Genomic DNA, 12,867 nt, shown 5'->3' on the forward strand with positions numbered 1-12,867 from the left:
TGCCTGTTTGCAGTGACACTATCTGCCGTCATAGAAATCACGGCTTGAAATGGTTTGCAGTCCCTGCGCTGTCAAGTGAGTTGCGATGATATATATATATATATATATATATGTGTGTGTGTGTGTGTGTGTGTGTGTGTGTTGTAGAATAATTCTCTTTGTATTTACACTCTTATCCAAAAATATTTACATGTTCTTATATCAGTTTCCACTACTGTATAAAATATTCCCATTAATATTACAAATTAGTTACATTCTATTCTGTTATCTGTGTTGCTTTGTGTAATTCCAGATGAAGCTGGCACTTCGAATTTCGATCCGTATTAATAAATTGTAAACATGCTGTTAATATCGATAAAGAAAATATATTAAAACCGAATACGATAATGGAAGGTGAATGTGAATCAAAATATGAACCAATTCCAGTGGAATCTAAACTTTTCATAAACATGGAAAACAATGTTTATTTTAGTGAAGGTGTGAGTGCAATGTTCACGGATAACAAAGACTTCAAATTACCATTAGCTATTGAAGAAAACCATTTAACCGAAGCAACATGTTCATCTTCTTTCACTTCCAATTTACTAGATGTTGAGAAAACCAAGCCTGAAATAAAGACTGAAGAAATTATTGTCACTGATACTGAAAATACAAGTGAACTGAAAAGTTGTACTACAATTGCAGAACCAACTCAGTTGTTAACTGACAGAAAGAAAAGTATAGATAGTTCAAATGGGTCTGAAGTTCAAAGGTAAATGCTTTATTTTTGTTTCCTAGTTTCCATGTAGCTTAGAGTGGGGACAATTGGGACACCAGGTCAACTTGGACATTGATTGCTGGTACCATCTAGTTGGAGTACGAGAACTTCTTAGAGTACTGTGGATGCAGTGTCAGACGGTTGTTGTTTATGGCATGTGAGTCGTACAATCTAACAAGCACAAAGAAGAAGAAACCAAGAATAACATTTTTGACAGCTAAACGTAAATTCTTTGTATCGTATTATAAATGCAATTTCTCCCTTAGAACACATGTATTATTAAAACAAGATCTATGTTCAACACGTGCTTTTAGGGCTCCAACACAGAAAGCCGATTCCATGTGGCAGGTTCAGTGAGTTTGAATAAGGAGGAATGTGAAAAACGACCGTGTGTGGTCAACTGGGACATATCGCGCGGTGACAATTGGGACAATGTTCCAGTTCTCCCCACTAGATACGTTTTTGTATGTAATGCGTCTAATAGTGTAAATAGCTTAATATATTCAGTTTTCGTAAACCTAATGGCAGTTAATCATAAGAACTGTATTACGGGCATTGTTTTCTATTAATAATACACTTCACGTTACCATACTTTATGTGCATCGCCTTGTGACTAGCTTAGTCAACCTACCTACTACTTACTGGATACTTCATGTTCACAAAGTTTTCAACTTAGAACTAACTACACTAAAGTTAGAAGCATTCTCAACATTTTGTTCATAATTTTTGCCGATAGATCTAAAAGTTACTTGTACAATTTCCATCGCTAAGGGTAGCATTTAATAGTTTATCATAAGTACGATGTTTCTTTTTATATAGTCATATATTTAAAACTTTTACTGCTTTGCCATCTAATGTTGATTATTTAATGTAAACTCCCCGTTTTTTTTTGTTTTTTTTTTTTTACATATATATTACTTTGTCCCAGTTGGCCTGACAATGTCGACAAATGGAACAAAATGCACTCTTGAAGTAACTTCTCCATTTTTTATGAAATATTTTTCTATTGACCTCCAAAAGATGTGGACTGTTCCCAAAAAATCACACTTTAATATTCGACCTTTGGTTTCTTAATTGAAGCAAAATGTAGGTTTAAAAAAAAATATGAAGGGAAAATTGTCCCAGTTGTCCCCACTCTAACCTAAACTCTAGTTCCAATGAATAGTATGTGTATATATAATAATTACTTAGTTGTTTAAGTCAATGATAGACGTTATAATGTCACTAAATACACATTTTCATATATATGTTAATTTACCAGATTAAATCGCACTGAGCACATTTAATCCTACCTGATTCCAAGTGCACTGGGGCCATAGAGAAGTAAGAAGTCTTCAATATGGCTACAGCTTCAAGCATTACATCACAATTGTAACTTCATTGTTACGAGAGGTATATGCAAAATGTCGAAACAATGCGATAAATTTGTTGCATAATTTTATCCCTCCTGCTTAAGACGACTGAAATATATCATCAGTAGCGAACGCGTAGTGACTGAACTGTGAGTTTAAATTGTGACCTCACGTCACGTGACTGCTTTTAAAACGTTTGTACCTGCTCTCAGAGTATTGAGAATTAGAAGCAAGTTGAGAATACATAAGAGATGAGATATTGTTTACTTCCCCAATTGTAAATAGAGTGTAGAAATGAGGGAATAAGCATAAAAGGTGAACGATTGTTTACGAGCAATTTCAAGAACATGAATGAACTTACATCCGAGTTTCAGTAAAATCGAGTACATTTATTTGTATTAACGTGTGGTAGATATGAAAAATGAAATGAAGTCTAAAACGTCCAACGTTTATGCCACTTAGGCTAAGAGAAACGATGAATAACGCAAGTGAACAATGATGGAAGAATTGGTGGAATGACAAAGTAGGAGCACCCAAAAAACTCACGACCACGATGTAGTCCACCTCAAACTTATTTGGACGGGGATAGAAGCAAGGACTCCACGCATCAGAGACAAGTGCTGTACCATAGCCACCGTTTATATATTATACATAAAATTCTAATCGAGTAGGATAAGAGAACCTCAATCAAGTTCACTGATATTGAATACCTATTAGTATTGATAGTAGTGACAACTGTTTTTCCTGAAATATTCTGAACGTAGGGTCAATAGTTTAGTGGTTACTGTTGCTGTATGTGTTTGTTTAATATGCACACTTTACGAAAAGCACAAAAGTATTGATTGTTCTTGCCCTTCTGTTGGATGCATAGTCATTATTTCATACAATTCGCAAATATGATGCAAATGATAGAATGATACGTATTGAATCTCACTTTATTCATACGCAACACACACACTCACACAAACAATAAAATAATTAATCTTTAAACTCAAAAATAGCTGTGTTGTTCTCTACAGTAAAAAACATTGCAAAAAAACGTACAAAAGCTGTTATTATTGTTGTAAACAGTAATACATACTGTATATACAGTGTCTATAAGATAAGCCTATAGTATGATTAACACAAAAGAACATTGTTGGAAAAGCAATGAACAGTAAGCACTAACAGCTGCACACTACAGTACCGAAAACACGCACAATGAAAGAAACGATACAAGAGATGACAGAACACTAAAGCGGTCAAGGACTAACAAGTAAACAACAATGCCGCGACGGCAGTAAACTCTAATGGACCTCCTGAGTTATCGACGGGTCGGGACAAGTTCGGCTTGAGCACGGTTGATCAACAACAGTGGTGAACAAAAGGGCTTCAACTGTATATACATACATACATACATATATATATATACACGGTGTTAATGAACTATACCGACAAACTTTAAGAGGTCACTCTTCACATCAAAATAAGAGAAAAAGTTCATATGGACCAATGGCGAAAAGTACATAGTTTCAGAGCTAGAGCTGTCCAAAATCGCGTAAAACCCGAATTTCAAAAGGTCCTATTTCGAATGCAAAAGACTGGATGGTGGTCGTTATCAGCGTAAAGGGAGGCACGCATACGCATAGGCGCCGACTTGAAGAAAATATTGGGGGGCCAGACAATTAACATCATCACATTCAGCCGTTTTCTATCAACTGTTTGATGAAGCTCCTTTCCTCCCCCCCTCCTAGTTCTCGGTCCGCTTCATCCGCTCCGCTGCAAAATTCACAACCTAAGTCAAATTTACCTAAAGCTAATAAAAGAAATTCATATTCAAATTTTGGGAACTTCACTGCAACTTTACATACCATATCGATAATCGGTATCAGTGATGTCAGAGTGTTGCTTGAAGCTTCAGTGCTCTATTAAACACAGTTTTGAAGACGGCGTTTTCTATTGAATAAGAAATCTGTTAGTAATATTTAATTAAAGGCACGACGAAGCTTATGACAGAAATTCTTGCTCCCCTTTTTTAATTCTTCCTCGACTGGATTATATTGGAGGGGAGAGGACTTCACGTTTAAATATTGGGGGGTCAAAAGTTTCCTGACCCCCCAAATTCGGTGCCTATGCGCATACGCAATCCAAAAATGCATATTTCATTAATGTTCAATGGGTGTTCAAATTATTCCCTTGAGAGTGAAATTTCCAGATATCCAACCAACCTAATTTTGAGATATCCTCAGACTGTGATTGGGTCAAAGTAGGCAAATGATTAGGCCTTGATACCAGTGAACACAGAATCATTTGACGCGATGTCATAAGTGTTAAGGATCGTCAACAGCACGGTCTCTCGTATTCGGGAAAACACGTGGTGCGATGTTTCTTTCCACGCTTATAAGTGATGAAAACGCGAAATATACCGTGACGAAATACATATCTTCACACGTTATTCCGATCACAACGAAATATGGACCTGCGGGTTTCTAAAACTTCCGCCTTCAATCCGAAGCATTGGATGTTCATTGTAGTCAAGGTTTACATACTGCCTACTTTGGACGCTTCTTGAAATGAGGGTATGTCTGAAAACTATTAGAAACATATCTGAGAATTACACCCTGTAGGGAATACACTCTACTCCTATTGAATTTGAATCAAATATGCACTTTTGGATTGTTTATGCGTGGCTTCCTTTACGCCGGTAAGGACCACCATCCACAGTTTCTGGAATTCGAAATAAAACTATTGAAATTTAGCTTTTTCGCGATTTTGGACAGCCTTAGCTTTGAAACTATGCACTTTTCCCCATAGGTCCATATGCACTTTTTTCATATTTTGATGTGAGGAATCACCTCTTGCAGTTTGTCGGTATAGTTCATTAACACCTTGTGTATATATATATATATATATATATATCCTTTTTACCTACTATTTGCAAGAATTGATGACACTGTATACGACGAGCTCGTTTCAATGAAGTTCTGTGAGACCAAATGATTCCAGAGGAAAGTATATGACTGGGCTTCAGCCGCAGCTATACAAAACTTCGCTTTGCTAATATGCACATTTTTCAAGGCGAAATTTTAAATGCGTCTTCTGCTAGGAATTATTGATACAAGTCTCATGCATAATATATTTCAGCGTTACCCATTCTTTGCTTTTTAGTTCTCAACTCAAAGTTCACAGTTACAAAGTGTTAAGGCAAAGAACAAAATGTTTAGAAGTTCAAATAGGTTTTGTTAAAAAACAAAGTTCGCAAGTGGTTACGTTAGGACGTTCAGTTGGGTAACTTGCTGTGGTAACCTGGAGGTATTATAGATCTCGTCCTGAAAGCATGGTTTTAATGAACGCCTTGATGAGCTGAGGTGCTTACTTTTTTTTCTTTCGATGTACGCACGAAGTGGAATAATAAATACAACAAACTGTATGAAGTTTCAGTTCTATTTCTCAGTAAAGATTCAGCCATATCTTTACAAAGAACCCCTAAAACTAGCACAAATATATATATTAATTATAGCAGAGAGTTCAAACGAAATAACTAATGTGGATTGACCTTATATACTTTATGCATAATAAGGAAAAAAAACGAAATTCTTTCCCTGAAAACTGGAAATATTGCAAACAACTGGAAAACTGGAAATATTGCAACGAATAATACGTTGAAATAATTAGGCGTCATTTCACAAACATGATGAAGAGGAACATCATAATTCAACAAATCATTAAGACGACAAAATATTATTTAGTACGATATGAACACATAATTAGTAAATACAGTGAAGACATCTGTTTTCAACTACACGTAGTATAATCAGGTATTATATGCATGTTCTAATTGAAATGTTCCCTGCTTCACACATTAAGACTAGCATGATGCAAAATATTTCAAACCTCTTCCCCATTCGGATAGGTACACTATTTCAAGGAAAGTGTAATGAATAAAATACAAAATATATTCTACTTCTGGCATAAATTTTGAAATACTAACTTTCCTAGAATGGGCAATTTAACCAAATTGTTATGATTAAAAGCCCTATCTAAGTGGGTAATAACTGACAGAAAGCATTTTAGACAGAAACTCATATAGCCAACCCCGAAAACTATGAACTTCATTCCAAATCTCATTTTTGACATTTTATTTTTCCCCAGATCTATGCAGATGTGACTGAACCAAGACTTCAGCGTCTTTAACATCATAACTATTCATTTCAGCGACCCCAAAAACTATGGATTGTACACTGATATAGGTCGTTTTCAATTGTTTTTACATTTCACTCCTTTCAGCTGCCGAAGTACTTTTTCATACCGTAAGTCATTCTTCTCCAACGTTTGATTGAAATAGCTCCACGTATTTCAGAGTTATGCTAAAATATACATTCATACACTACTTCCACGAGCTCTCGTGTTCTGAATAACGTGTGGTACGATGTATCTTATCACGAATATTTTACCATTTTTCACGTATATGCATGAAACAAAACATTGCAGCACTCGTTATTCATAACACTAAAAGCTGTAGTGCTGAAATCAGAGCTTATCAGTAAATTCTCTTGCAAGCATATCTGGAAATATATCGTGTAAGGAATCCCTTACACAATAATTTGCTCATTCATAAAATATGAACTTTTCTTTTCCTTGGTAACTATTGCCAATAAACGTAAGAGACTACGAAAACTTTGGATCCAACAATAATCTGGATCTCTTTAGAATAGTTTTACATTTCACGATTTCTCTCTGAAAGGTGCTAATGGTGACTGAACTTGGGTTTAAATGGCATCCGAAGTGTCACTATTCAATTGAGCAGCTCCTAACACCCACACATTCACATGCCGTCAAGAATGGTGCATGACATGGACTCTACACAGCATCCCATATACCTCGAAGATTGGTGAGAGTAGGTTAAGGCAATTGAAACCTTTCTCGACAGCATTCCAATTGTTATCAATCAGACTAATGTCAGGGTACATTGGAGGTAAACGAAGTATCATAAGGTATGTGGATTACTCATCAAATTAGTCAGACACGATTGGGGAGCGATGGACTTACGTATTTTTCAGCTACAAATAAAGGTCAGTTACCGAGTGTTCGAGAACATAGGAATGAACGTAATATGTCAACAGGTTCCTCTAACTTTCGTTTGTGAAGAACGATCAAATTTATCAGAAGTCCTAAATCACCTCACGTGAACTGTTGTCGTACCAGCATACTACTATCAATGACCTGAATTTACTCCACTTTAAAGAAGGATCCATTGTTTCATGTAGTTTACGGTAAACAACAAAATAACCTTTAGTATTCGATTAAGTTATCCACGTAAATTTCCTGCATGTTCTAATGTCCAGCGTCTGCGATCCTTTGCCCGAGTCAGTCGCCATGCATTTGCCCATTTCGGTCATTGTGCCTTGTGGCGGAACATCAGCGAAAGTACCCTCGTCGATGTTTGCATATGTATCCCATGATGAGGAAATTGTTCTGTATGGAATGGTTTACACCAACCAATTATCTGCTGCACTACCGGCCATCTGATCACTTTTATCATCCGAGTTCCTCGATGATGAACCTTGTCGTCAACGCGTCAGGCACCACAACTGTTGAACTTTGACTCTGAGGTATCGGGCGAATCCACATATCATGGTACGCTCCTTTTCTAGTGGTCTTTGCAGAGCCCACAGCCTACAAGACATCAAAGTTGTGATTCCCTACCAGATTAAATAAAACCAGTTTCAGCGCACTCCATTTTTTAACTGAATTTATATGCAAAATTACATTTAAAAATATGCCAAATGCCACAAAGAATATTAGGCATGTCATAATAAATTTAAAGTATTTTTAGAAGTACATAAACAAATAAAGTGAAGCAAAGACTCCATTCCGAAGAAAATTTCATGTCTCTACATATATGTAAGTTCCTTTGGTTAAATTTTTACAAGTCCTATATGTGTTAAATGTATGAAAAACTCCCATGAGTGAACTCAAATCCATCTGAGTAGCCAGCGCTGTGTTCTTATTTTACTGCTTAGATGGATACCAAAACTTTTAAGTAAATCTTTAAATTTTCCTTTTTTGTATTTCCAAATAAGATCCATAATTTATAGGTACTTTTGGCTTTTCACCGAGCTTCAGTTTTCCTATCTGAATACGATCTACGGCATCACTCACGCATATCACGTTCTACAGATGTTGTTCAGTCTACATTTGGACAATTTCGACTTACCTAAAAATTTAAAAGAATCCATGGCGCTAGGTCTGTAAGTGCTCGATTTGTTTCCCTTGGTCCCTAACAATAGCCCGACAACGTAATTTCCACTATAATAGGCTTCTCTGAAGAACTGGGATGGGAATCTTGTCTCATTCCCTTTGCACATGTTTTGCAGAATGCTATGATTTTTTTCTAGATTTTATTTCAATGCTGTCTTTTTTTCATATATTTAAAGACAGTTCGTTATGCAGAGTCGTTCTGACGCATGATTAGTGCCATACTAAATAGTTCGACTAATATATGTTTTCTGCAGTAGTCAGACCTTTAGCATGACGCTAGTCATACGTCAAAAACACTCTGAAGGCCATAGCTGCTTGAAAAGATAGTTGTTATAGACTAACTCAAAGTCAGTAAACAGTAACCTTTTATCTGAAAGTCCATGGGATATAAACTTGGCTATCACACATAACAAGCTTTCGAAATTATATTATACTATTTATATACTTTCAGATCCTATTTCTCACCATCTTATGAATGTGCCACAGACTCTTCCGACAATTCTGACCTGAGGAAAGGAAGATCATTAATGAGAAGAATAAAGGGAAAGTGTAGCAGAAATTTTAGTGAAGATTATATTACGTCGAATCAAATTTCAAATAATTCATCCCACATTGAGTGTAGCAGAAAAGTTAGTCGAAAATCTGCTTGCACAAATAACACACTTAAACAAGAGAGTGAGAGAGTTAAAACATGCTTCGAGTATGGAAAATCATGTACTGTTGAAAGCGCTTCGAAGTTGCATACTGATACTCGTACATGTGAAAAGTTACCTACTTGCGGTCAATGTGGAAGAGCGTTTAGTCGAATGTATGATTTGAAGAGGCACATGATTCTACATAGTGGTGTAAAGTCAAACGTTTGCAATGAGTGCGGCAAGGCGTTTCTCCGAAAATATGAACTTACATGTCACATGAATATTCACACTGGTGAAGGATTACATACTTGTCTGCACTGCAACAAGGTGTTTCTACGAAAATATGATTTTAAGAAACACATCGTTATTCATTCTAATGAAAAATCACACACTTGCCCTGAATGTGGAAAAGCATTTGCTCTGAAATCCTACTTAGCGCTCCACATGAGAATTCATAAAGACAGGAGTCCTTATACTTGCACTGAGTGTGCGAAAGTATTTCGGCGGAATTATGACTTGAAGAGGCACATGGTTCTACATAGTGAAGTCAGGTCATCTACTTGCTGTATATGCGTCGAGACCTTTCCTTCAGAAACTAGTTTGTCTACGCATAAGATTATACATACTCGAAACCGGTCATACATTTGCTATAACTGTGGAAAGGATTTTACTCGAAAGAACAACCTACAAAATCATATGACGATTCACAGCGGAGAAAAGGAACATATATGCCATGAATGCGGAAAATCATTTACTCGCAGAGCTGGATTGGAAATGCATTTGCTTCTTCATTCTGGGGAGAAGCCTTATACCTGTCATGATTGTGGTTTGGCCTTCCGTCGGAAAAGCTATTTAAAAAGCCACATGGTAATTCACACTGATGAAAAGCATCACAAATGTACAGACTGTGGTAAATTGTTTGTTCGGGAAAATGATTTAAAAACTCATTTGGTTATACATTCCACTGAAAGGTCACATTCGTGCAATATATGTGGCGAGGCCTTTCGTCTAAATATTAGTTTAAAGATACATATGAATATTCACACTGGTGAAAACCAACATAAATGCTCTGAATGCGGAAAGGGGTTCAGCCGGAAAAGCAGTTTAATAGAGCACAAGGTTATTCATAACTCTGAATATGCTCCCTCTTTTCTATGTGAATAAAACACTTGCTTTGGCTCAGGAGATCAAATTATTAGAGAGACTTTATATATATTTCTGATTACGTGTTAAGCTGTACATCCTTCTCAATATACTTATCAGAAAGACGGTCAGTTAAAATTAATTGATAGTTATAGTGATCATGAAAAACAGTTTAATAGGAAAAGTAGCTTCTAGCTACAACAGAATGTCAGTAATGTTGAACAGTCATCAATCACTTGCATAGAGTGGGCCAAGGCGTTTGTGCGAAATAAATAATGTGAAGTCTATATCATTATTTCTGTTGAAAAGGGATATATCTGCATCAGATTGGCAATCGATTTTGATAAAATTTAAATCTCACAAGAGGCTCTTTATCACCGTGAATGAACATTAACGTCTTAAGTTACTTGGATATATTATGCTCCCTCAAAAAGTTGATCTATCGTGTTATTGTCAAGATGTTTAGTGTGTTACAAACGCTTAAATTAGAAAACAAGAACAAAAAAAAAAGAAGAAACGTTTAACAAGAACTTGCTTTATGACAGAAAATTGTACCTGCCTGCAATGTACAAAACTCTTCTAAAAGTTGTGCGTATATTTGCACATTTGCAAGTGTACACTGTTTTCTACAGTGAGCGCTCATTAGTTACACCAGGTCGGCAAAGCTATCATTCAGAAAGTTTGCTTCATATTACACATGGATACTCAGATAAGCACACTATATACCTCATTTAATGGTTTCTGCAGGTGTTTGAGTTTGAAATGCCATTTCTCAGTATACATTACTTTTTGAAAGCTCTCATAGTAGCAAAGTCTGCCAGGGCAAGTTCTGTTCAAAATGTTTCTTTCAAATTACACGCAAATACTCAGATGTTGAGCCCATTTTAATTAATTTGAGTGTGTTTGCGTTTCTTTCAGAAAGTTACAACAGTTTCCGCATGATAAATGACGTAGATTCAACGGCCCGTAACTGGTTGTTACTGTCAAATCGTTTACTGACAAAGCTAAATTAAAATTTTAAAGGTTACTAACTACTTAAAAAATAGAAAGCAAAGGACAAGATATGTAACATCTTACACATTATACTTTCAGGAATGATTTCCGCCAACTTTGTACAGGCTATGAAACACTTATCTCCATTGCATCAAATTCTCCGCTCGGAAATATATTTTAAAATTAAACTACAATTACAGTTAAAATGTTTTCATGCATTCAGTGGAACAGCCTGTATTTTAAAATTTGTTTTACACTACTTGAGATTTATTTTCCTAATTTAAAGTGAATCGAATCTACTGTTTTCATTGTAAATCCTCTCACCTGGAAATAGATGCAGCTATAAATGCACAAATGAGAGGTGTAAAGCCATGAACAGGGTCTAGCAAGACGGTTACTCGCAAGTTTGCATAGAAACTGCAAATTGTTAGATATGAGAAACCATACCGTTTTGTGTGTCAGCCCGTTTAAAAAGAAATACATTAAATCATCAAAATTTCATCACTAAACTTATCGTTTGGTTAAAAGAGTGCTGAAAAATTCTCTGTAGTGCACACTAAAACCTACCTATTTTCTAAGAAAACTAGTATGCCCACATTACTTGGTAAATTTATGAAGCATTCCTTCTTTCTGCAAAATTTGATTAGAGTGTTAGATTTCGAATTGCGTGACGTTTGGACCAAGAATTAAACGTAAGATACGTACCATATGAGGTTCAAAAGTTACATAATTGATTGAGCAAATAATGCAGAAGATATAGTGAAGAAACATCATAAATTCCTCTTATAGCTTTAAAAATGTACGAAAAAGAAAAGAAAAAAACTTTCGAAGACAACTCATTCAATTTACGAGCCTCCAGATAAAAACATTACAATTGACATATCATATATCAAAGTAGTGGAGCTGTATTTTTGTAGGATACTTTGAGATAACATTTTCAGAATTGCAGATATTCTCTTATATTCTTAGAAAGAAAAATATAAGTAATATTAACTCTAACATATCAAGCCGCCTCTTAGTTATTTATTTTAATACTGGGCGTTAACATTAACATTACTGAGGTAAGAAATTGGGTATAATAATGCTATTACCCATAATCCTATCTAAATTTCAATGCTGCTGTTATTATTCAATAAAATAGATAAAAGGTATGTAAAACATTATTTCAAAATATCATAGTTTATGATCATTTCTCCAAAATATAATTGCATGACTCAGTTTTTCTAAGTCCTTTAAAATTGACAGCAACGTATTCGAACAAAAAGAAGCGGAAGTCATAGAGAAAAAAAGTAGCGAGACCTCCGAACGTACACAGTTCGCTGTTTGAAATACTAAGTCTATCTTTTGTTATTTAATGTAATGATACATTTGAACACAATGATGTCATGACAAATGCAGAAGACATGCGTGTAGGTGAACCACATCGGCATAACGGCCACAGAATTTGTTTAGAAAACAAGAGTTGTTTAGATGTCCAATATCAATAGCATAATTGAAGGAAAATTTCATAGTTAATTCCATAGGCATGTGAATTGTTTCGTTTGGGGGGATTGAACATGGTACAAACCTCACTGAGTGATTTTTTTATTTATTTTTATTTTGTAACTTCAGATATTCTTACCGTAACTTTTATATTATATGTATTAATAGGGAGTGATTGAGAACTATCCAGAAACAAAATGCTGCAAGGCATAATACTTTCTCCATATATATATATATATATATATATATATATATATATATATAT

General features: G+C 35.3%; 1 protein-coding gene across 3 annotated transcripts in view; it reads left to right on the forward strand.

The window, feature by feature from the left end:
- Nucleotides 1-12,372, forward strand: part of LOC145670501 (uncharacterized) — a 28,208-nt gene extending 15,836 nt beyond the window's left edge. For all 3 annotated transcript variants that reach the window (XM_081739248.1, XM_081739247.1, XM_081739249.1), the window contains exons 2-3: nucleotides 293-751; nucleotides 8,801-12,372. In XM_081739248.1, coding sequence (XP_081595374.1) covers nucleotides 387-751; nucleotides 8,801-10,148 — 1,713 coding nt within the window. In that variant the 5' untranslated portion in view covers nucleotides 293-386 and the 3' untranslated portion in view covers nucleotides 10,149-12,372. The remainder of the gene's footprint in view (nucleotides 1-292; nucleotides 752-8,800) is intronic.
- Nucleotides 12,373-12,867: the final 495 nt, after the last annotated feature.

The sequence above is a fragment of the Thermobia domestica genome, chromosome 14 (genome assembly GCF_964235325.1).
Source record: "Thermobia domestica chromosome 14, izTheDome1.hap1.1, whole genome shotgun sequence".
Classification (NCBI taxonomy): Eukaryota; Metazoa; Arthropoda; class Insecta; order Zygentoma; family Lepismatidae; genus Thermobia; species Thermobia domestica.